The sequence below is a fragment of the Benincasa hispida genome, chromosome 8 (assembly GCF_027475165.1).
Source record: "Benincasa hispida cultivar pf3 chromosome 8, pf3_genome.v1.1, whole genome shotgun sequence".
In the NCBI taxonomy this organism is placed as follows: domain Eukaryota; kingdom Viridiplantae; phylum Streptophyta; class Magnoliopsida; order Cucurbitales; family Cucurbitaceae; genus Benincasa; species Benincasa hispida.
The window spans coordinates 58993755-59019861 of NC_143485.1; the positions used below are offsets into that span (position 1 = coordinate 58993755).

Sequence of the window (26107 nt, forward strand, 5' to 3'; positions counted from 1 at the left end):
GTTTGTCATTACTGTTGTAAGCCAGGACATCTGAAATGTGATTGTCGAAAATTGTTGTACAAGGCTCAACGATCTCAACATGCTCAGACAGCTTCCACCAGTGATATGGCCGAAAAGTTTGTTACCATCTCTACTAACAATTTTGTTAAATTTCAAGTATTTCAGGAATCCTTGCAGGCATCTTCTTCATCGAACCCTACTGCCACCATTGCTGAGATAGGTAATTCGAAATGCCTTACATCATCTACCAAATGGATCACAGATTCAGGTGCCACCACTCACATGATGGGTAATTCTAACTTATTTTCTACACCTTTGTCCCTTGCCCCATCCTCATCTGTCACTTTGACAGATGACAGATGGATCCACCTCCTCTGTTCTTGGATCCGACACCATTCCTCTCACGCCATCTCTTTCTTTGTCCTTTGTATTACATTTGCCTCAAATGTCTTTTAATTTAATTTCTATTAGCCAGCTTCCTCGCGACCTTAATTGTTGTGTCTTGTTTTTTTCCTGGTTATTGTTTGTTTCAATATCGTATGACGAAGAAGATTATTGGTAGAGGACATGAGTCGAGGGGGTCTTTACATTTTTACCACCAGATACAAAAAGTTGTAGCCTGCTTTGGTGTCACATCCCCATTTGCAGTTCACTATCATCTGGGTCATCCTTCTTTGTCCATGCTGAAGAAAATATATCCTGAAATTCGTTCTTTGTCGTCTTTGAATTGTGATTTGAGTCAGTTTGCTAAATCTCATCGTCTTAGTTCTAGTCCTAGAGTTCATAAACGAGCCAACACTCCATTTGAGTTAGTTTATTCTGAATTTCTGATATTTGGGGTCCTTATCCAGTTGTCTCAAACAGGTTTTCTTACTTTGTTACTTTTGTTGACGATTATTCTCGTGTGACTCATATGCATGTTCCATCTAAAAATGGAGTTGCATCATTCATCAATCCTCTTGTGCAGACACTCCATCTCAAAATGGAGTTGCTGAAAGAAAGAACCGACACCTCCTTGAAATAGCCCGCACCTTATCCTTTCAAATGCATGTTCCAAAGCAATTTTGTGTTGATGCGGTGTCCACTGCTTGCTTCTTGATTAATAGAATGTATTCCTCTGTCCTCAATAGAGAGATTCCCCATTGTACTTTTTTCTACGAAATCTTTGTTTTCTATTGCCCCTAAGATCTTGGATGTTTGTTTTGCTCGAGATATTCGTCCACATCTTACCAAATTAGATCCAAAATCTTTGAAATGCATTTTCTTAGGTTATTCGCGTGTTCAAAAAGATTATCGTTGTTATTGTCCTACTCTTAACAAGTATCTTGTCTCTCCCGATGTTACAATTTTTAAAGATATACCTTTTAGTCCCTCACCGTCTAGTCATTGTAAAGAAGAGGAGGAGGATTTGTTTATGAGATTACCTCTTCCGCATCCTCTTCTACTCATCCTTCTTTTGTGTCTCTTCCTTCTCGCCCACTAGTCACTCGAGTTTACTCCAGGTGTCCTCCATAGCCACCTTCAGATACATGCCTACACCAATGGCTTCTTCGACATCTGATCTGGAATTGAGTGATGATCTACCCATTGCCCTTCAAAAAGGTAAACGCACTTGTACTTACCCTATTCTTCGTTTGTTTCGTATAACCAGTTGTCTTCACCCACTTATTCCTTTATTACATCTCTTGATTCCATCTCAATTCCTCACTCGATTCATGAAGCTTTATCTCATTCTGGGTAGCGTAGTGCAATGATTGAGGAGATGACTGCATTGGATGAGAATGGTACTTGGGATTTAGTCTTGCGTCCGACAGGAAAGAAGGCTACTGGATGTAAATGGGTGTTTGCTATAAAAGCCAATCCTTACGAAACAGTGGCTCACTTGAAAGCTTGTCTTGTTGCCAAAGGTTCTACACAAATCTATGCGACTGATTATTCTAATACATTTTCTCCTATTGCTAAATTAACTTCCATTCGACTATTTCTATCTATGGTTGCTGCTCATAATTGGCCTTTTGCATCAACTCGACATTAAGAATGTTTTTTTGTATGGTGATCTTCAGGAGGAAGTTTACATGGAGCAACCACCTAGGTTTGTTGTTCAGGGGGAGAGTGATAAGGTGTGTTGTCTTCGAAAATCTTTGTATGGACTGAAACAAAGTCCTCGTGCATGGTTTGGTAAGTTTAGTCAAGCACTCGAATGTTTTGGTATGAAGAAAAGTATTTCTGATCATTCTGCATTCTATCGACGATCGGACAATGGTATCACTTTGCTTGTTGTGTATGTTGACAATATCGTTATCATTGAAAATGATATATCAGGTATATCTTCTCTCAAGATTTTTCTTCAAGTCAATTTCATATTAAATATTTGGGACAACTGAAAGTATTTCTTGGGTATTGAAGTAATGAGAAGCAAGAAAGGTATTTATCTGTCATAACAGAAATATGTACTTGATTTGTTATCTAAGACTGGAAAATTAAAAATCAAACCGTGTAGTACTCCAATGATACCGAATTTGCAACTTGCTAGAGAAAGAGAATTATTTAAAAACCCTGAGAGATATAGAAGATTAGTTGGAAAGTTGAACTATTTTACAGTGACACGACCAGATATGCTTACACTGTGAGTATTTTGAGTCAGTTTATGTCTTCTCCTATAGTGGATCATTCGATTGTAGTAGAACAAATTCTATCTATCTAAAAGCTACACCTGGACGTGGGACCTTATATAAAGATCATGGTCATACAAGGGTTGAATGTTTTTCAGATGTTGATTGGGCTGATCTCGAGAAGATAGGAGATCAACCTCTGGATATTGTGTTTTTGTAGGAGGAAACCTAGTGTCACGGAAAAGTAAGAAACAGAATTTAGTTTCTCGTTTGAGTGTTGAGTCCGAATATAGAGCTATGGCACAATCAGTGTGTGAAATAGTGTGGATATACCAACTTTTATCTAAGATGGATTTCAGCATTATCGTGCCAGCTAAATTATGGTGTGATAGTCAAGCTACACTTCACATTGCATCTAATTCAGTGTTTCATGAATGAACTAAACATACTGAAGTGGATTGTCACTTTGTTTGTGAGAAAATATAAGAAAGGTTAATATCTACAGGATATGTGAATTAGACTGCAGAACAGATGGGAGATATATTTACCAAAGTTGTAAATGGAGTAAGGATAAGCTATTTATGCAACAAGCTGGGCATAATTGACATATTTGCTCCAGCTTGAAGGGGAGTGTCATAAGATATATTTAAATTAATATGTGCAGTAGTCCTTTATTATAATTTTGTATATCGTAGATTAGGATTCCTCATTCTCCTATATATATGTACCTTTTATCTGATTAAATGATAAGAAATTCATTCTCCAAAAGTACAGAGTACACTTCGAACAACCTAGTACGGGGGTCTCGCTACATTCTCTGGTGCTTCGAAGGACCTACACTGAATTCATATTTAGCATATTTATTTAATGGTTATTTACGATTATAACCCTAAGATTTAGAGAAGTGCACTATATAAACTCTCTAACCCTAAAGGCACCATTATTCTGTAATTTGTAACATTCTCGCTAATAAAATCATTCTCCCTCTGCCTCGTGGATGTGACTAACACACACTTAATGAACCACGTAAATTTGTGTGTCGAATCTCTATTTTTTTTTATGTTGTTTGTATTCTTTAATTGTCGATTTCGTAACACCATATTTGGCAACTCAATGTTAGGATAATAGGCCAATCATCCAATGTGACTCTCGGACCCAACACCTGTCTGACCTCCCCAAAAACCTTGATCCAATCTAAAGAGAGCAAGAATGTCAATCCTGTTCCTCGCTCTACTATTGGCTCAGGTAAACCTACCATTCTGCAGGTCAACCCAATTTCCTCTCTCGATAAAATCATTGAACCTTCGCATGGACCTCTCAACATGCGCACAAGTCATATTGAAGCCTCCCACTAGACATCAATTCGCGCCACACAGACCGAAAAAGTCGCCCAACTCATTCAAACTAAGCCCTCCCTCGTATTCTAGAAGGGTCATACACTCCTGTCACCCAAATAATCTCACCATCTTTCAAACCGAACGAAATCGAGAGTGAAAAGATACCCTTAATCACTTCCAGAGCAGAAAAAGTATGGTTGTTCCACAAAAACAGGATACCCATAAACTTCTCCAAAGAATCAACAGTCCCCACTCCAAACTTCAAGATTTCCAAATAATGATCATTTTATTTGAAGCTTTCTTGATTTTGAAAAATACCAATTTTAAAACAATTAACATCCTTTTTAAAAAATACCGTTGATATAGTGATCAATTTGTTTAAAACTTTTGGGTCAATCGGTGATTTAACACGTTGGTTAAGAAAAATGGACAACAGAAACAAGAAAGTCAAAATCATCTCCACTTAAAATGTCAGTTTGCTTCTAGATGTTAGTGCAATCTTCCTCAAGATTTTAGCAGCCCCTCCCAGAAAAACAATAGACATCCCATTGAGCAACACTAGTACCAATGTCAGTTTAGAAGAAGGGCAAAAATTCCCTGGGAAAATGCATCGTCCGCCATCCATGAATAATATAGCATGAAAGAAATGTTGAATCTTCATGGAGGATTCTAGAGACATTGATAATTGCTTGGACATCTTTCGTTTCTGTTAGCTCAATTACTTCTTCCAATCTTTTTCCCTGTTTAGTTATGATTACTTTCGTCTACAACTTCGATAATTTTTTGTTCTTTCATTGGTAACCTTCTAGTGCTTTTGAGTTGGCACATGTGCATAATACATATAAAGTTGTTGGTTCAAGTACACCTCCTCCCACTTTCTTTTCGTTATAATTCTATAGTTAGGGTTTTCCATTCTTATAAATATTTTGTGATATTTCCTTTTCTATGCTTTGTACACTTGTATATATTCATATCTTTGATGAATGAATAGAGCATTCTGATTCCTTCTCAAACCTAAGAGTTTTACATGATATCAAAGCTCTCTAAACAAACTTAGGGTTTTGTGAACCTTAGGGTTTGAGAATATAGAACCCGTTTGAGATACGTTTAGGGTTGTAGAGAGGTGAGTTTACATGTTTGCTCACAGTCGCCGTCTTTGGTTTATTCGCCATCGTTAGCCGCCGCCAGGGGGAAAAAAAGAGCTAATTTTTCGACACCGTCCGGTCCGTCAAGGAGCCCAGTCATCGATCTACAAAACCCCAAAGTCCGGATCCCATTTGACCAGCGCATGGGGCTCACGCACCGCTTGTTCCACTTTGTCGTCCGTCCACGCGCCGGCACGTGCACCATTGATTTTGGTTCGTTTTTTGTGGGTCTCCTCAATTTTGTTAACTCTTCTTGGTGGTGTGTTTGTTTGGGATATATAGATATACTCACTGCTTGTAAAGACATCTCTTCGGTAAATTAGGGTTTGATTCTCTGTTGTCCGGTGTCTATTTTTTGAGGTAATAGCTAATAAGAAACCAGTAGTCATGTCTGAGATTGTTTCTATGGTGTCAAAAGTAACTGAACACAAGTTGAATGGATCCAACTACTATTCATGGAGATCAAATGTTCGCCACTTTATTAGGAGCATGGAGATGGATGATCACATCACAGAAAAGCCACCGATTGATGCTAATAAAAAGATTTGGTGGCGGGACGATTCAAGAATACTTCTACAAATCAAGAATTCTATTGACTGAAATTGTTGAACTAGTAAATCACTGCGAATCAGTCAATGAACTATTGGAATATTTGGATTTCCTTTATTCAGGGAAAGAAAATATTAATAGAGTGTTTGATGTTTGTAAGACTCTATATCAACCTGATCAAGGAGAAAAATCTCTGACAAGCTATTTTATAGAGGTTAAAATACATGCGCGGAATTCAATACCTTGATGCCAATCAGCACGGATCCAAAAGTTCTAATGGCTCAACGTGAAAAGTTGTTTATCATGAGCTTTTTAGTAGGTCTTACACCTAAATATGAGATGGCCAAAGATCAGTGTTGTCAAGCTCAAATATCTCATCGTTGGAAGAAGCTTACACTCGAGTACTTCATACTGAGAAGACACAAGCAGTCATGTCATCTGATTCTAGTAGTGCTTTAATTGGACGTACAAATGATTATAGAGGGAATAAGGGATTGAATCAAATAGCTCCAAAGGTCATCCCAATAACCAGAGATCAAATCCAGGAGGTTTTGTTTGCTATTATTGTCATAAACCTGACCATATGAAGCGTGAATGCAGAAGGGTCAGAGGATGCCATCACCCTCTGCACATGTCGCCTCTACTCCTGATAATCTTGACAAGTCAATTACAATTTTTGCAGAGGAGTTTGCTAAATTTCAGTAGTATCAAGAGTCATTGAGGGCATCATCTTCTACTCCCATTACGGCCATCGCAGAGATAGGTAACATTTCTAAATGTCTTCTTTCCTCCACGTCAAAATGGGTCATTGACTCTGGCGTTACAGACCATATGACAGATAACCCCAGTTTATTCTCTAACCTTTGTACATCTACCTCTTCACCTAATGTCACTATAGCTGATGGAACCTCCACTCCTGTTTTAGGATCAAAAACCGTCCATCTTACTGAATCAATTTCTTTGTCATCAGTTTTAGATTTACCACATTTCTCGTTTAATTTGATTTCGGTCAGTAAACTCACTCATGATCTTCATTGTTGTGTCTCCTTTTTTCATGGTTATTGCTTATTTCAGGATCTTAAAACGAAACAGACTATTGGTAAAGGCGTGAATTTGGAGGTCTTTACATCTTTGAACTACAAACATCTACGGCCATCACATGCTCAAGCATATCGTCTCCCTTTGAAGAGCATTGTTATTTGGGTCATCCATCTATCTCTATGTTGAAGAGACTTCGTCCACAACTTTGCCCTCTTTAGATTGTGAGTCATGTCAGGTTGCTAAATTTCATCGTTTGAGTTTGTATCCTTGAGTCAATAAACGAGCTAGTGCTCCTTTTGAATTAGTCCATTCTGATATTTGGGGTCCATGTCCTGTTGAGTCCAAAGGAGAGTTTAGGTATTTTGTTACAATTGTCAATGACTATACTCGTGTTACATGGTTATATTTAATGAAAAGTCGTTCTGAGTTATTTTCTCATTTTCGTAACTTCCATGCTAAAATTCAAACTCAGTTTAGTGGTGCTCTTAAAATCCTACGGAGTGATAATGCTAAGGAATATTTCTCTCATACACTCAAGTCTTATTTAGATGCCCATGGCATTCTTCATCAATCTTCTTATGGCGATACTCCATCTCAAAATGGGGTTGTAGAACGAAAGAATCATTATCTCCTTGAGACAGCCAGAGCTTTGATGTTTCATATGCATGTTCCAAAATCCTTTTGGGCTGATGCTATTTCCACAGCTTGTTTCTTAATAAATCGCATGCCCTCTTACATTCTTAAGGGTGAGACACCTTTTCGTACTTTATGCCCCAAGCAACATTTGTTTCCCATTCCACCCAAAATATTTGGTTGTACCTACTTTGTTCAGGATGTTCGGCCTCAGCATACCAAGTTGGATCCAAAGTCCTTAAAATGTATTTTCCTTGGTTATTCCTATGTCCAAAAGGGGTATCGGCGTTATTGTCCTAGTTTAAATAAATATTTCGTCTCTCTTAATATCACGTTTTTTTAACATACCCCTTTTTTTCATCACCGTCTTTCTCTTCGAATAAGAGTCAGGGGGAACACAAGGAACTAGAGGATGATTTCCTTGTCTACACAGTTATTTCTCCTTCCGATCCTCTTCCTGATTCATCTCTACCTATGGCTATCTCTACTCTTCCACCCATCTTTAAGGTCTATACTCGACGACAACCTCCTTCAGTTTCATGCCCTGTACTAGAGTCTTCTTCATCATTGGATCCAAAAACGAGTGATGATCTTCCTATTGCTCTTCGTAAAGGTAAATGTACATGTGCTCATCCTATTTCCTCGTGTTTCATATAACCATTTTTCGTCTTTCACATGTTCATTCATTGCATCCTTAGAGTCTGTATCCATCCCTAAAACTGTTCATGAGGCTTTGTCTCATCCTGGTTGGTGTGCCGCAATGGAGGAGATGACTGCCTTAGATGATAATTGTACTTGGGATTTAGTTTCTCTCCCTGCAGGAAAGGCTATCGGTTGCAAATGGGTGTTTGCAGTTAAAGTTAATCCTGATGGTTCTGTTGCTCGGTTAAAAGCGCCTTGTAGCGAAAGGCTACGCACAAACTTATGGCGTTGACTATGCTGATACTTTTTCACCTGTAACAAAAATGGCATCTGTGAGGTTGTTTATTTCATTAGTTTCAATCAATCATTGGCCTTTACATCAGCTTGATATTAAAAATGCATTTCTTCATGGTGATCTTCAAGAAGAGGTGTATATAGAACAACCACCAGGGTTTGTTGCTCAGGGGAAGAATGGAACGGTATGTCGCCTTCGTAAATCCTTGTATAGATTAAAGCAGAGCCCACGAGCTTGGTTTGGTAAATTTAGTCAGGTGATTGAAAGCTTTGGAATGCGGAAGAGCACGTCAGATCATTCGGTCGTTTTTAAGAGATCTAAGGGTGGTGTCATCTTGTTAGTCGTATATGTGGATGATATTGTGATTACTGGTGATGATGCTTTAGGTATCCAGTCTCTAAAGACCTTTCTTCATAGTCAATTCTATACAAAAGATTTGGACATGTTGAAATACTTAGGAATTGAGGTAATAAGAAACAAGAAAGGAATTCTATTATCACAGAGAAAATATGTACTTGACTTGTTGATTGAAAAAGGAAAGCTACGGGCTAAGCCATGTAGTACCCCAATGATGCCCAACTTACAGCTCACAAAAGATGGAGAATTGCTAAAAGATCCTGAAAGATATAGGAGGTTAGTGGGAAAACTTAAGTACCTTACAGTGACTCGACTCTACATAGCCTATTCAGTAAGTATTGTGAGTCAGTACATGTCATGCCCTACAGTTGATCATTGGGCTGCATTAGAACAGATTCTTTGTTATCTAAAGGTTGCTCTCGGGCATGGTTTATTATATAAGGATTATGGTCATACTAATATTGAATGTTTCTCAGATGCAGATTGGGCAGGATCTAAAGAAGACAGAAGATCAACCTCAGGGTATTGTGTTTTTGTTGGTGGTAATTTGATTTCTTGGAAGAGTAAGAAGTAAAATGTGGTATCACGTTCAAGTGTGGAATCAAAATATAGAACAATGGCACAATTTGTGTGTGAATTGATTTGGATATATGAACTTCTTGTTGAGTTGGGATTTGAAATCACCACACTGACAAAGTTGTGGTGTCATAATCAAGCAGCACTTCATATTGCGTCTAATCCAGTATTTCATGAAAGGACTAAACATATTGAAGTTGATTGTCATTTTGTACAAGAGAAAATTCAACAAGGGTTGGTATCTACAGGATACGTGAAGACTAGAGAACAATTAGGAGATATCTTCACGACAACATTGGATGAAAGACGTATAAATTATCTATGTAACAAGTTGGGCATGATTAACATATGTGCTCCAACTTGAAGGGAAGTGTTATAATTCTATAGTTAGGCTTTTCCATTCTTGTAAATATTTTGTGATATTTTCCTTTTCTATGCTTTGTACACTTGTATGTATTCATATCTTTGGTGAATGAATAGAGCATTCTGATTCTTTCTCAAACCTAAGAGTTTTACACTTCTCTTATCTTATTCCCCTTCCTCTCTAGGATATATCCTCTATTTAAAAAAACATATGAAGAATGATGTGCAAGCTTCGGTAGTTACATAAATTTTCAACAATCAAGTAATCAAATCAAAAGTGAAACCAAGAAAACATAATTGAAAATAATACACCAATGAAAATTTTGTTTCTTGTCCCCAAAAAAAAAATCAAATATATATGTCTCTTACCGATCAATTAAATCTTGAGCATCATGGCTCATCTCTTCAGGTATCTGAGGCCAAGGGATCTTACGGTTGAGAATGTTATCAAATATAGTCTGTACAAAAAATAAAGATGAGTAAAATTAAACCATAAAAGTACAAAAAAAAATTTATGGAATTCTAGATAACATACCACATAAATACTGGTAAATAAAACCAAGTGACCTCATGCAAAAAGGGAATAATAACAGTAGAAAATTATCATGGAGGAGGAAAACAATTTTACTTTTGCCCTTACAGCGCAGCATTGTAGAAGAACAATTCATATTTTACCCACTACAGGAAAGGAACTAAGAAGAAATTGGAGAAAACCTCAAACTTTCCTAGCCTCTGTAATAAAGGCAGAAGGTTGGTACTGTACAGCTAAGCCATATCCTCATAGTGTACCTCATGTTTACCATGTGAAAAGCTTTGTTAATTCATTTTGCTCAGCCAACTGCATGGCTGGCGTAGGCATGCTTTAATTCAGAAGTTAAAAGCCTTCAAATCTGTCCTTTGGCATTGGAACAGATCCACTTTTGGTTGTTTAAACACCCAACCTTGCAAACCTGGATACCATGGAAGAAAGAGGGCCTTTCAACCACACCGTGGATTCAGAGCAGAAAGATCAAAGAACAGATTCTCTTGTCGAATTTCAAAAAAGAAACAAAGTGGAGGCAGAAGTGCAAGATAAGTTGCTTTTGGAGGGTGACATGACCAATATTCCTAAGTTTCTCCTCCTCATATTGCCCAACCAACCAAACCACATCTTCTTATAATGAGATAATCCCCCAATTGACTAAATGATTCAGTTTTCCCTCAATGATACCCTCCCTAAGCAAGTCCCTCAGGCATTTCAATAACAATATGAAGTAAGAGGAAAGGTGTGAAAGCATTGATCTCAATGGTTATTTGAACATTCCTAGCACAAGGAATACAGGGCTGAAAAATCACATGAAGCACAACCCAATCTTCTTGCCATCACAAAACTTTTTCCACTCTGCCATATTTGGTGGTCATCCCCGCCATCCTAGTCTGCCCATTCTTCCCATGGAAATCTCGCATCATCCTCTTGCCACCTAACTAAGGATCTAAATAAAAAGATAATGGCAAAGTACTCATAACAGACTATTCAACATATACCTAGAATCTCAAAATTAGAAACCATCGAAAAGATACTTCACGGAGTTCCCAAGTATTTAAAAAGAACTCTGTACAACATCCAAGATAACTTCCAAAGCACTATATTCATCTCAAAATAATAGCACACCTAGTATCTCTCAATCCAACCAGCATGACTCGGATGGAGATTCAATTGCAAGTGTTAGTAGTGAGGATTTAGAAAGGACAGAAACGGAGGAGATTCAAGATGGGGAAGAGATATTTGATGTCTCTGGCAAAGATTTACACCACCTTTTTCAAACAGAGGAAGAACACATGAAGATTGTGGTATTACTGAGCACTAGTTTTAAAGTTCTGTGGTAACAAAGTTTGGTCTTTTTTTTATTTCTCCTTGTTGAAGACTCTTTTGTGGAACACATGAGAGCTTGGCAACATTTTTTTATTGCTTAGCGCTTTATTGAATCTGACAAAGTTGCTTCCGGACATTTTCATACTCCAAGTAAAAACATTGTTAGTTGAATTTTGGTTTGAAAGAATCAGAAAGTCTTCCACGATAAATCAACTCGTTGGATGGATCAGTTGATACAGCAAGACTTATCGTTTCATCCTGGTGCACCATGCCCAAGATTTTTGCTCACTTCTCGGTCCAAGACTTAATCTTAAATTGAAGGCATTTATACAGCCAGCTCACTAGCTTTTGTTCTTAGATTGAAACGTTGTGTATTAGCATTTTACTTTATTCCCTATATTTTCTAGATGTACTTCTCTTTAGATCCATGTTACTCTTGAGATTGTTGTTTTGCTTTTGGATGGAATTGTTTGCCCCATTTAGTACTCACTTAATTTGCAAGGATATAATGTGAGCGCTATGGGGTGTTAACATAGTTGAGATGTCGGGGTGTGCCTCCTGATCCATTGGCCTTTTTGCTCTTCGTATAATCCTCTTGTACTTTGAACATTAGTCTCGTTTCATTGCATTAATCAAGAGGCTCGTTTCCTTTCAAAAAGAAAAAAATAACAATCTATGCATACTCACTTTGAACCACTCTTATGAAACACATTGGTGTTGTCTGTTAAAGTATATATGTGTAATTATTTGCTTATTAGTCTTGTCCTTTATTATCCTTTTACTATAGTTTAGAGCTTTCATGTATGCCTATATATAGAGAGAGAGAGAGAGAATAAAATAGGCTCTCCTGTATTTTGGTCTCACAGTAACAAAGTATCAGAGCACTAGGTCTTTCCTAAGACAATTAGGGTTGTACGAGTGATTAGGAATTTGTGAACCCTAGGGTTTGAGGTTTGGAACACTTTTTTTTAGGGTTTGGCCATTTACTTGAGTTTTGTGTATCTCCACCCATTCCCAAAACCACGGCCATCAAGGTCTATTATCAGTGTTATTTTTCCTCCCCACCCTACCCAAAAGATAGCTCATTTGCCAATTTGCAAGAATTCAAAATTTGACCAAAAGATCATCTGCGCCAGACCCTTACACACCACCAAAAGTTCTAGTCATCAATCCACATGCAGACATTGAGAGTGCGTGCATGGCTGGAATCCTGTCTAATTTTGTGGCTTTCCCTTTTTTGCTACTCCATACCTGTTTGTGTGGTTGTTTTGGTCATAATTGACTGGTGTTAGAAGTTCACTTGGGAAAGAATCAAGTTTTTTATTGAAAACTTTGTCTAGTTTAGGTTTTTCAGAAATTGTGCAATCCATTAAGCCTAATCTCATGGATTCAGATTCATTTTTTAGATTTTACATTTGATGTTAACCTACGGTCGAACAAGACCATGTAGTGATGTCTAATGTGGTTCAATTGCGGACTCAATCTATCCACGGTTCGTCTAAAAATCCTTTGTTAATTTTGTCACCGAGTTCTCGAAATTTCAACATTACCAAAACTCATCAAAAGTATCTTCTTCATCACCTGCACGTACCTCTATTAAAACTATTACTAATTCAAGTAACATGAATCATTGCCTTCTTTCATCCTCTACCCAATGGATCTTAGTAAGACATTTTGGAAACGATAAGACCTTGCAGCTCCTAAATGACAAATTTTATTGGCCACAAGTTCACAAAGATGTAACAAAATTCATCAAACAATGTTTCACATGTCAAACAGCCAAAGGACAGCAACAAAATACAGGTTTATAGACTCGTTTACCCATCCCGAAAGCATTTGGGAGGGCCTATCAATAGATTTCATATTAGGACTCCCAAAAACTCAAAGAGGGTATGACTCCGTTTTAGTTGTTGATAGATTTAACAAAATGTCTCATTTTCTTCCATGTCGTAAAACATCAGATGTTGTATACATTGCTAATCTCTTTTTCAAAGAAATTGTTTGCTTCCACGGTGTTCCCAAGTCTATCGTTTTAGATAGGGATGTGAAATTCTTAAGTTACTTGTGGAAAACATTAGGGAAGAAGTTCAACACAAACCTGAAACTTAGCATAACAAGTCATTCCCAAACTAATGGGCAAACGGAAGTCACTAATCGAATCCTTGGAAATCTTATTCGTTGCATTGGAGGAGACAAACCCAAGCAATGGGACCTTGTCTTAGCACAAGCAAAGTTTGCATACAACCATATGAAAAACAGATCTATAGGGAAGTCACCATTTGAAATAGTATAGCTCAAATTTCCTAGATTAACTGTCGATCTTACTATTTTACCTTCCTCTACTCTATTGATCTTAGCTTAGAAGTGGAATCTATGGCTGAAAGGATAGCTAAATTACACTGAGGAAGTGACAGAACACTTGGAGAAGATGAACAACAAATACAAGACAAAGGCCGACAAGCATAAAAGATTCAAAGAATTCAAAGAAGGAGACTTAGTAATGAGCCACCTCTGCAAAAATCAATTCCTTGTAAGCACCTACAACAAGCTTCAACCAAGGAAGCTAGGTCCTTTTCAAATACTAAAGAAATATGGAGATAATGCTTACAAAATTGAACTACAAGAGGATTTACATATCAGCCCAATATTCAATATAGCCGACTTGACAAAATACTTTCCACCAAATCAGCTATCTCTTTCAGCTTAAACTCAAGGATGAGTTTCTTTCACTTGCATGGAAGGAATTTGATGTATTTTAAAATATTTTGATAGTTGTAGTTTATATACTTCCATTTTGTTAAATGTTCTAGCCAAATCTTGATGTCTTTGTAGTTTCTTTTTAAACAGAAACAAGTCTCTCCATTGAAATAATGAGATGAGACTAATGCTCAATGTACAATATCTACAAAGATGTCTTTGCAGTAAGTTAATCGATTATTCAAATTCTTGTTGTTATAATCTTGTATTTCTTTAGTTACCGTTGGTAACTATTAGGAGCTTAGGTTGTCAGAGAGTTAGTATTTAAACTCAACTCTTCACATCAATAATACATCTTTGAAAGCATATTTTTCAAACTTGAGTGTGTTCTCTCTTTGTGATACACCACATTTAAAAGTGAAAAACCCTAACTCTAAATAATGTTTCCCTCTTCAATGCACTATTCTCTTCTCCCATGCACACAGCCACCCTCTTTCCCCATTATCCTCTTCCCCCTCCTCCCCAATTCTACTCTCCCTTTGTCGCCTATGTCAGTTGCCGCTATCGACCACCTGTCATTGTGGTCATGTTCGACACCGACCACCCGTTGTCGCTTCTTCTAATCAATGTTGCTAACGCCGACCACTCCTCTCAGTTTGAAACGTTTGGGTTTCCTTTTTCTGGTGTGCGTCTCCATTTGCGTGTCAAAAAAATTTTAAATAAAAAATAAAAAGGACATGCATTTTCACATGTCGGACACGTGTTCAGAACATGTCCGGCCTTATACGTGTCCGACACTGACACTTCGCCAAAAATGAAGTGTCCGTGCTTCATAGAAAGTAGCTTCGGATGCAAATGGGTGTTTGCAATTAAGGTCAACTTAGATGGATCAGTTGCTCAATTAAAAGCACACCTAGTTGCCAAAAGCTATGCTCAAATATATTGAATTGATTATTTTGATACCTTTTCTCATGTGGCTAAATTAACTTCCGTTAAACTATGGCAGCATCTAAAGGTCGGTCTTTGCATCAGCATGAGATTAAAACTGCCTTTCTCCATAGTGATTATTACAAGGAAGTGTATATGGAGCAACTACTTGGGTTTTATTGCTCCAGGGAAGAAGGATAAAGTTTGTCGCCTACACAAAACGTTGTATGGATTGAACCAAGGGAAAATGACCCTTTTAGTCCCTAAGTTTTTAAAAATATGTGCATTTGGGTTGAGAACCAAGCAGTTTGTTTTGGCTCCATGTTCAACCTTCATTCGTAGCCAAAGCTCTAAAACTTCAGAGTTGCAAGTTTTGACTTTGATGGAAGTTTTTTCCTTTGATGGAAGTTTTTGCGGTTCGAAGGACTTTTTTGGCTCAAGATTTTTGAAGCAATGTTAAATTCTTAGTTAGTTTATGAAGTTTGGTCTTTCTTCACTACTTTGCAGATTTAGTGGTTTTAGTTCAAGAGCCATTTTGCTCCATTATGGGTTGAATTTAATTGTATTTGCTTTACTTTTCTGGCTTTGTCCAGTTAAGGGCTTCATTTGGTTGTATCTTCTTTATTTTGCTTATTTTGTTTCATCATCATCTGCACTTACTATCTTCAATTTTCAAATAGTAGCGCCACAGCCACTACTATTTCAGCAGGCATCACATCTTGATTTGCCAAAGATAATAAAACCGTTTCTCCTATAAAACTTACCAATTTTCACGTTCAAAGCAGGAATCTTTGCTGGTTAGAAAGTATGGAATTTTAAGCCCAAACGACTTCACCCTAATACCAGTTTGTTATGATAGAAACAGACCCACATGCAACTAATAAAGAATAAGAAGACACCGACACATAAATTTAGTATTTCACTGACGATATGTTAGCTACGTCCATAGGCAGAGGGGGAATCAGTTTTATTATCTTTGAGGAGAACAGAGTACAGAGATAATATATAAGACATTATATGAATAGAAAACCAAAGTCATATGGTCCTCTTTTATACTACTTGGAACTCATTACTTTCTTACCCCTTTTAGACGTAGAACCTAATCCTATTCCTTCTAAATATAGGAACTCGTGACTTTCCTATTCCTTTCAAATGTGGGATAACAGATTTTATGCATCTCAACAACTATCTCCAAACGAACTTTTCTCTTTCTAATGTTACATCTCTATTCAACCTAACCTCTTCTTTACAAATTGAATTAACGACTAAGCATAATCTAGGTTGGACAAAACCTCCCTTGAACCTTAACTTTCATGCAAGGAACTTGAAACTTTATTCTCATACAATCAATTTCAAAATAAAATAGACCGAGGAGTGAAGTGAACGTAAAGAAAAGAGGAAAAAGAACAAGAGAGATAATATGAAAGAGATTTATAAAATCAAAATATATAATAAGACCTCGTTCCAGCCCAAAAAAACAAAGAGTGATAAGTAGAACAACCCACCCCACATCTTGTTGGCAACTGAAAAGAGGAAAGACAGTAAGAAGACCTAGTTTATAACAAGAAGAAAACCTGGGGATGCTCTGCATTGAAGGGTGGAATGCCAACAATTAGTTCAAATAAAATTATCCCAACAGACCACCAGTCAGCTGTGGCGCCTACAGACAGAACAAGGAAGAAAATCCAGATTAGATATTTTTATTATAATTAAAACAGTTTACAATTATAATCGCTTCAGGCTAGATTTACAAGCTCTCAAAGTTTTGTAGTCCAAAGAAGGTGGAGATATTCAAAAATCAATTGTTCTTTACAAGACTTATTGTTGGACTGATCTCTATTTAAAATAAATAATTAATTAAACTTTTCATAAAGTGAATGAAAAGAGACTAATGCTCAAAACACACCAAAACAACACCATAATAAATAAGCAAAAGAAAAACACTCCGGATGAATAATAGACCAGGCAAAACTAGAAAGGAGAAAGAAAACCAAGACAAATAAGACTTTAAAAAAGGGTAAATGAAAGCACCCCATCTTCGAGATATATCTTGAACAGAAAACCCATCGAAGATCTTTGATAACGAACACCTATAAAGCACAAACATAGATATGGATACGATAGAATACAAAGATACGTCAATTTCTAAAAGAACTAAGATATGAATACATCTAGGATCCTACCTAGGATTTAATATTCTACAAGTTTCCTTGACACCCAAATGTTGGAGGATCAAGCAGGTTGTCTCGTGAGATTAGTCGAGGGCGCATAAGTTCGCCCAGACACTCACGGATATCAAAAAAATGGTATTAGAAAAATACGTCTAGGATTAGTTTTTGTCTTTTTCCCCTATTTTTTAGGATATATGTAAATTTGACATAAGCATACTAAATGCAATCCATTTTAAAAATATAAATCTCAAGTTAATTGACATTAGTACAAAATACGATACAAATCTAATACACTTTATGTTAATTGTTAATTTAGTTGAACATTTTTTTTTTAGATTTAAATTAAATTCAACTTTAACTTGAAATAAAAGTTGAAAACTTGAACTTAACTAATTTAGATTTAAAAAATGGAATAAACAAATAGTCAAGATTTAAAAAAGAGAGAGAGAGAGAGACCTTATCATGTATGGAACACATGCATAGAGAAAGAGACCATGTTTAAAGGACACGTTAATAGTATTAAATGTCCATCCAGCCATTTCAATAGAGACCTTTCACTTTCCTTTTTATCCTGGTTGCTGGCAAGCACCATTATCACCAACCTCCACGACGTCTTCTTCTCCGACTAACATGTTAGCAACGCTAAACACGATAGCACGGTATTTTTTGGTTCCTCGATCTCTTTTTTTGTGCGTTTGATTCACTGGTTCTTTTATCTTTTATTTTCTTTATTGTTTTTTTATTTAAACTTAAAAAATTTACTGGATTTCTCATTTGGGTGTTATAGTACTAATATTAAGGTTATTTTATTATTGTAAATATCTTTATTATATTGTCCTTTATGGTCTAAGTTTTACATGGTAGGTTTTACATGGTATCAGGGATCTAGGGAATTAGGGTTTTGTGAATCTTAGGGTTTGTGTATGTATGTATATCTTCAATGAATGGAATAAACAAGTCTGATTCTCTCAAACCTACAAGTTTTACATGGTATCAGGGATCTAGGGAATTAGGGTTTTGTGAATCTTAGGGTTTGTGTATGTATGTATATCTTCAATGAATGGAATAAACAAGTCTGATTCTCTCAAACCTACAAGTTTTACATGGTAGGTTTTACATGGTATCAGGGATCTAGGGAATTAGGGTTTTGTGAATCTTAGGGTTTGAGAGTTTAGAACCCATTTGTGTTTCATCTAGGGTTTTGTGGAGTGGTTGGTTTACACTTCTGTTCGTCATCGTCTGCCGTCACCGCCACCGTCATTGCCGTTGCCGTTATCTGCCACCACCACCACCGCAAGTTAGGTCCTTTCTTCACACCACAAGTTAAGTACTTTTAGGATGGGCTTAGTAAAAGAAAATGACCATTTGGAAACAACCAAACGGCCACCTCTTCAAAGAAAATGAAGAACCTTTGAAAGTGATGTAGGAAGTCTCAAGTGTATTTCTTGAAAGCTTTCTTATTTTCTTGTGAGGTTTTTTGGGTCTTTGTATATGTTTCTAGGCTGGCCTTTCTTAAGTTCTTTAGGCTGGGTTAAATGTTGTTTTACTGTAGTTAAAGTTTGGATTTTTTTTTAGATAAGAAACATATGAAAAATGAATAAAACCCCAAAGCACCTAAAGGTGATTACAACAGAGATTTCCAATTGGAAATAAGATAAGAAAGACTAAGTATTTAAATGGATGCTTAGTTTTGCACCAATACAAAGCAGTAGACAAAACCAATTCCATAAAGATATCAAAAGGTGAAAACACATAACTTAGCTAAAATAAAGATACAAAGTTTCAATTAGCTAAAATGACTATTTAAGACTGGACACCAACTTTTACCAAGCAATAACAAGTTTAGATCTTAGGATTTGACTATGTCGTCTGTTATTGCTTGGTAGAAGTTGGTGTCCAGTCTATAAGTATGTGTATTATAAGTTATTTTAGCTAATTGAATAATACTGAATTTTCTCCCATAATTGGTTTATGCCAAATTTGGTACAAACAAATTTAGAAAATGATACAGATAGTTTTCATTAAGTGAATGAAAAGAGACTTGGCTAAGAGGTCAATGGTTCAATCCATGGTGGCCAATGGTCAAAGATGATTAAAAAAGAAAACTAAAGAGAGCAAACCACTAAGAGGGTATTTGGGGCAAAGGAGTGGAATAATGAGCTCCAAGGAGTTATGAAGTCTAGGGAGTTGTGGACTCCTAAGGCCCATAGTGTAACAAGTTGATAAGGCATAAAATTGATGTTTTTTAGTAGCGGGACCCAGAAACTCCTTGGATCAAACAAGGAGTGGAGTTCACAACTCCTACTTCCCAACTCTTGAGCCGACGCCAAACATACCCTAAGAAACATAAAACTCCAAGAACAAAACCCAAACCATAGCAAAGAAACATAAATGACAAAACAGCACACTTAAAGAAGTTTCTATAGAAACATTCCAGCTACAATAAATAAACCAAATTTGGTAAATTGATCTACGAAGTCTTAAGTGTATTTCTTGAAAGCTTTTTTATATTTATTGTGAGGTTTCTTGAGTCTTTGTATATGTTTCTAGGCTGGCCTTTGTTAAGTTCTTTAGCTTGGTTAAATATCGTTTTACTGTAGTAAAAGTTTAGGCCCTCCTGGCTAAGTTGGCATGAAGAAATTTAAACGATCCAAATTCCCTCTTGGCTCAAGTGTTGAGAGGTCAATATTCCCCCAACTCTGATCTTTTGCAGGCAGTGGCTTGGCCACCAAGCTCGTACTTCTGGAAAGGCTTTGTTTAGGGCCTTAATTTATTGAAGCTCGTGATCCGGAAAAGCAAGGGTGATGAATTGTCCATTAATGTCTATGGTGATCCGTGGCTACCCAGACCACCTTCATTTTGGGTTATCACTCAAAGCTTTGGGGCTACGGACCTTAAGGTGTCAAACCTTTTGGATCCCAACTGCCAGTTAGATTCAGTTAAGGTTAAGAGTTTGTTTTATCCGGTGGGTAGTGAAGTTATTAATCTAAGGCAAACAATGATATGTAATTGTTGTATTTGGCACTATGATAGAAAAGGTTGTTATTTTGTTAAGTTTCGATATAAGGTGGCAATGTTAAATAAGCCTTCAAAATCTTCTTCAAGTGAGTTGGTTGGGGCGAATGGGTGGAAAAGGGTGTGGACTTCTAAGATCCCATCAAAATGAAATACTTCGTTCGGAAGGCATTCCACAATTTCTTAACGACTTGCCATAACTTGAGGGGTCGTCATATTGATATTGATCCTGTTTGTCCCCAGTGTACTGTGGGCTTGCAGTTGAAACAACAGCGTGTACTTCATTTGAATGCTCGAGAGATAGAAAATTTTGGGGTAACTCTTACCTCTGATTGGAAGTCTAAGGATGTTCACTTTTTTTATAAGAGGCGTTGGGTGAAGATGATTATGTCTCTTTCTACTAGGTTCGCACATGCATGTGTGGGGATGTGGGCTACTCAGGGAGACTGTAACAAAATTTACCATCAAACCTCTATTCCATCAATTTCTAATTGTTGTGAGTGACAGTTGACTATCTAATCTTTTTCTCAAATCTTGGTGTGAAAGATGTTGAGGTGTCGTTGAGCCCTTTCGGCCAGTCAGGGAGGTCAGTTATGCATGTGGATGCATCTTTTCATGAAGGGGGAGGGATCTCTGGATTTGGGGTGGTGATTCTTCATGAACATGTCATCTTACTTGCTATGTCTTGGTGTAAATACACATCCTACTCTTCTCTTTTGACCAACTGAAGAAACCGTTTGTAACTCCTTTGATTTGGGATTTGGCCCCTCTTTTGTAATTTGTAATTTCACACCTCATTGAAATTTGTTACTTTAAAAACAAACAAATAGAAGGAAAGCTTTAAGACAGCCACCCTTTAGTTGAAAATGGAGGACAAAAAAAAGGTGGTCCATACTAACCGTGTCCCGTTCCCAATAGTATCTCTGGTGCCAAATAATCTGGTGTGCCAACAGCAGAACGCTTCTTCCGTCTTTCTTGTTGATGCTCAGAAGCAGACATAGTAGGCTCATCATAGCCAAGAAGAGTGGTCCCGCTAACAGCTGGTCCAGACAAATCATCAGTACTGTTGATTAGACCAACCTTGGAAAGCCCAAAATCTGTCAGCTGCTTGAAGCAAAATAGGTCTGTAAGTAACAAAGAACCTTTTTTTTAAAAAGGAAACACACTTTTCATTGAATTAATGAAAAGAGACAAAGTCTCAAGGTACAAAATATACATATTTGGCAGATCAGGAGGTGCACCCGAGCATCTCAACTAGGTTGACACCCTCTTAGCACCCTCATCATGCCCATAATCGGAAATACAAACAAAACAAAACATCCAAAATAAGAATTGTTTTTATTTCCATTTTTATGAGAAGCCGAAATTTCAGTGATGGTAATTAAATGCATTTTTTTAAGAATAAAGGAACTTTTAACTGATAGTTGAGAAGATAGGAAAAAGAAAACAACAAAAAGAACAATACCATCAGAGGTACACTAAAGAGAAACATAAAGCAATAAGAAAAACTAAAGGCTTAATCTCACATAATGGCCTCCAATACAAATATCATTACTTGAATAATCAGCAAAGCACAGGACAAAGAACACCATTTTGAGGCAGATAAGAACAAACATGTTATCAGGCTTAAGTTATTACATAAAAGCCTCCCAATTAATAAATATCCCGAGTAAGTTATTAGAGCAAACATATTCATCATTATTAGTTTACCTTAATATGACCATCATGAGCTATTAACAAATTATCAGGCTTTAAGTCCCGATGAACTACCCCAAGTGAATGCAAATACTCCAAAGCAAGAACCTGAAAAGTTGAAGAAACAAGCAAATAATTAGCTTGCAATACGAATAACTGTTTTCACTTTGCAGACCTAATGAAAGATGAAAAGGAACATATACATACAACTTCTGCAATATATACACGAGCAACCTCTTCATCTAAGCAGCCCAAATTTCTCAACAAGGAGTAAAGGTCTCCTCCGTTCAAATACTCCATCACGAGATACAAATTGTCACGACAAGTAAAAGAGTAGAAGAACCGAACCTGGTAAAATTAACTTTACAGTTAAAACAAAACCAAAAAGAAAATAAGGCAAAACTTATACGACCAAATAGACAAGCTCACCACAAAAGGGTTGCGCACAGAAATTAAAATATCACGTTCTGCCAAAATACTTTCAACAGCATTCTTCCGAATCATATCAGCTTTCTTCAAAACCTGGTGTTGCTTGCATAAAAATTCAATAAATGCAAGTCCTATAATTCCATAATACATAACTAATTGACAGATGGAATGATATGTTATTTTTCATTGATAGGATGAAAAGAGACTAATGCTCAACTTACAACTATGGTAAGTTCAGCAATATGATAATGAAAACTTGAATTAGAAGAATACAAGCAACGGCAATCCAAACAAATAGAAAAAGTAAAACTATTCAAAGAATAAAGCCCTCTAATTTAAACAAATAACTTGCACTGTGAAACTTGAAAACAGCTTGGAAAGAGAACACGAACACCAAGTGGATGCCTTAAGCCTTGCAACTACATAACCATTGAGCCACGTGAGTGATTTTTTATGAAAGACCCTTTGGTTCCTTTCAAACTTTTTTTTGAACAAAAAACAACCCACTTCATTAAGATAATGAAAGATGATACAAATGTGTGAAAGGAAACAAACACTAGAAAACAAAATATAATAAAAAAGGATCAGTAAATGCACCAGGACATCTCAACTAGGTTGACACCTCCGTAGCATTCTCATCATATCCTAAAAAGTAGAGCAAAAATTCTATAACTAAGTACAAGTCGGACTAGTCCTTGCCTAATATAAAGGCTTACACCAAAATGAAAATCTGAAAAATAAATTGTTGCCAAAATCTAAGCAGTTACAAGATCAAGAAAGCGAAAAAATGAAGGCGTTCCAATTGAGACTGATGTCTTACACCCGAATCCCATGGCAAATAAAAGCCTTTCTTCAGCCACACCTCCCAAGAACAGCTTAACACTGGAAGTTATAAGTTGTAGGATCAACGACATCCATTTTTGTGCTCATTTTCAAGAAGAAACCTTCATCATAGAAGATGTGGAAGCTAAGAAACGCCTCTTCTTGGCAGAATCTCAGCTCCTCTGGTTCTAGGAAAACATTTCTGGACTTTTGAAGCTCCCAACCTCCAGTTTTGTCGTCAATAGTGGTCATGATGCTTTTCGTGTAGTAAAACTCTCAAAGATTCGAGTCTATTCAAAGTGGTTTTTAAGATGTGTAGTTTGGCCAGCGTCTGGAGGATGTTTTTACATTCATATTCCATCACGTACTTCTAACTCCGGTTGGCTTTCTTTTAATAATATGTTAGAAGGAGCATTGAAACTAAAAAGAGAGATTATCATGCCAAAAAGTCATTCGGAGGTCCAAGTCTCGTATGCAGATATAGTAAGGAGAAGAAAGGAAAACAGTTCTTCTACAGGAAAACAAAATTCCCACCCTTCCCAGGCTTCAAAAAAACAGAGGTCCCCAAAGTTTTGGATTCAAAAAAACAATGATGTCCCAAGGAAGATTTCAGCAAATTATGGGTAGTAACTCGGTTATTTGAATTCAACAATTGGTATGAAGTATCAAAGGAAGTAAAGCTTTGGACCAATTCTAAAGTTTTGATCAATCCTCTTTCAGCAGAATCAGCTTCGATAAAGCTGGAAAAAGGGAATTTGGAAGAATTAGTAGCAAAACAAGGAGAGTGGCAGAGGATATGACAACTTCATTTGAAATTTGAAAGGTGGAATACTACCTTACATAGTCGTCCAAGGTCAATTAAAGGTTATGGGGGTTGGATATCCATTAAAAATCTGCCATTAGAATTCTGGTGCAAGCAAATTTTTGAAGCTATCGGCTCATATTTTGGAGGATTAGAAGCAATGGCTTTAGAAACACAAATTTTCTTAATGTAGAAGCTAGAATTCAAGTAAAGAAGAACTTATGTGGATTTTTGCCAGCAACCATCGAAATTTCAGATGAAAACAGGGGAAGTATTTTCTTACACTTTGGTGATATTGAATTTTTGGATCCTCCAGACAAGATTAAGAAGTTTTTTAATGAAGAAGACCTTTCAAATCCGGTAGATATAGCTCATATGAATCAAGTTTTGTTTGATGAAGGTATTTTGAATACAAATAAGTCTGAAGATTGGTCCTTCTTAAAATCAGCAGTCAACAATTCTAATTTTTCTAGAAATCCCCTGTTTTCAAAAGCTTTGATGACGCCAGCAGAGGAAAATACTAACAGCCTTTTGGTTAAGGAAGTTCAGGAGTCTTCTCAGCCAAAAAAATCGTTTCAAGAGCCTTTTCAGATGGAAGAAAATATGGTAATACCGCCAGAAGAGAGGGCTGTTGAGATTCAAGCTAAGTCCAATAGTTCTGACTTTTCTACCCTGTTTAATGTGAACAAAAGAGAGAGAAGGAAGAGCTGTCATTAAGAAGAGAGAAGGAAGATCAATTAATGGAGAGAGAATCAAAAAATGCATTAAAACTCACCAAGGGAAGTTCAACAGGCATGCTCTCGGTTATTCCACCAGCCATTACTCAATTTAATTCCAATAACAACCAGAATATCAGCACCTTTTCAGAAGAATTCCAACAATTTGAAAGATTAAATAATGGCATTTTATTTCCAACAAACAGTCAGAAAGTTCTATTGAATGTTGCAGCCCCCTCGTGCCCTGAAACCTTGGACCCTTCTGTGGTTTTTTCAATACCAACAAACAAGGAAGTCCAAGAGTCCTTTTCGGCTCCTTCCCTCCAAGATAAAGTTCTATTATTACCAAAAGAAGATCTCGGTGCCAAAATCTCTTCTTCTACACCTTCTGGTCATCTTCCAAACAACATAAGCAAGCAAAGGAAAGAGTTGCAGGCTGTTCTTTTGAAACCTTTCAGAAAACATTTCACAAGGAAGAAAACCTCTTTTCGAAATGATTAGACTTCCATGTTAAACACAGATCTTCTGGAGAATTGTTGTACTAAGGTGCAAATACCCTCTAGTCCAATTAACAGGTCAGTGGCTATTCCCTTCGAATCATTCCTGCTCTTTTCATGATTTTAAAGTTAGAGACTCAAATGTGTCTTTTTCTCGAGGTGTATTTGAACCTTTTCAAGCATCTATCAAAAATTATGCTTCTGATGAGGATTCCTTGCTGAGTATAAGCAGTGATGAGGAAGATATTCTAGCACTTGATCCCTTCGAAGAAGAGGTTTATCTCAGACAGGATTATCAACACAATCTGCCCTGCCTTTTTCAATCAGAAGAGGATCACAAATTATCCAACAGCTTCCCTCCTTCCATTAAGGCCATCGACAAAGAATACATCCCTAGCAACTTGACCTCAATTGTGGAAGATTGTGACTTGATCTTGGGTTAATTCCAAGATTCCATCATGAAAATTTTGTCATGGAACATAAGAGGCCTGGGCGATGTCTCAAAAAGACTAGCAGTAAAACAAATTATCAAGAAAACCAATCCAGATCTGGTCCTAATTCAAGAAACCAAGAAGGAATTTTTTGATATCAGAATCATAAAGGAGCTTTGGAGCTCCAAAGACATAGGATGGGAGCTAGTGGAAGCACAAGGCAGATCAGGGGGTTTATTAACTATGTGGGATGAAAGCAAAGTCTCAGTCATAGAAGTTCTCAAAGGAGGATACTCCTTATCTGTAAAATGTACAACAATTTGTAAGAAGATTTGTTGAGTTTCGAACGTTTATGGTCCCACCGATTACAAAGAAAGGAAGCACATATGGCCAAAATTATACTCACTCTCAGGTTATTGTTGTGAATCATGGTGTATAGGAGGAGATTTCAACATTACAAGAAGGGTTCAAGAATGGTTTCCATCAGGGAGACCAACAAAAGG

General features: G+C 36.8%; 1 protein-coding gene across 1 annotated transcript in view; it reads right to left on the reverse strand.

The window, feature by feature from the left end:
- LOC120082744 (putative serine/threonine protein kinase IREH1) overlaps nt 1-26107 on the reverse strand; it is a 64665-nt gene that overhangs the window by 11226 nt on the left and 27332 nt on the right. Inside the window, exons 7-12 of the mRNA XM_039038029.2 lie at nt 22337-22429; nt 22115-22255; nt 21923-22015; nt 21112-21316; nt 16601-16686; nt 9920-10008 (exon numbers count right to left, since the gene is read on the reverse strand). Of these exons, the coding sequence (XP_038893957.1) occupies nt 9920-10008; nt 16601-16686; nt 21112-21316; nt 21923-22015; nt 22115-22255; nt 22337-22429 (707 nt within the window). The remainder of the gene's footprint in view (nt 1-9919; nt 10009-16600; nt 16687-21111; nt 21317-21922; nt 22016-22114; nt 22256-22336; nt 22430-26107) is intronic.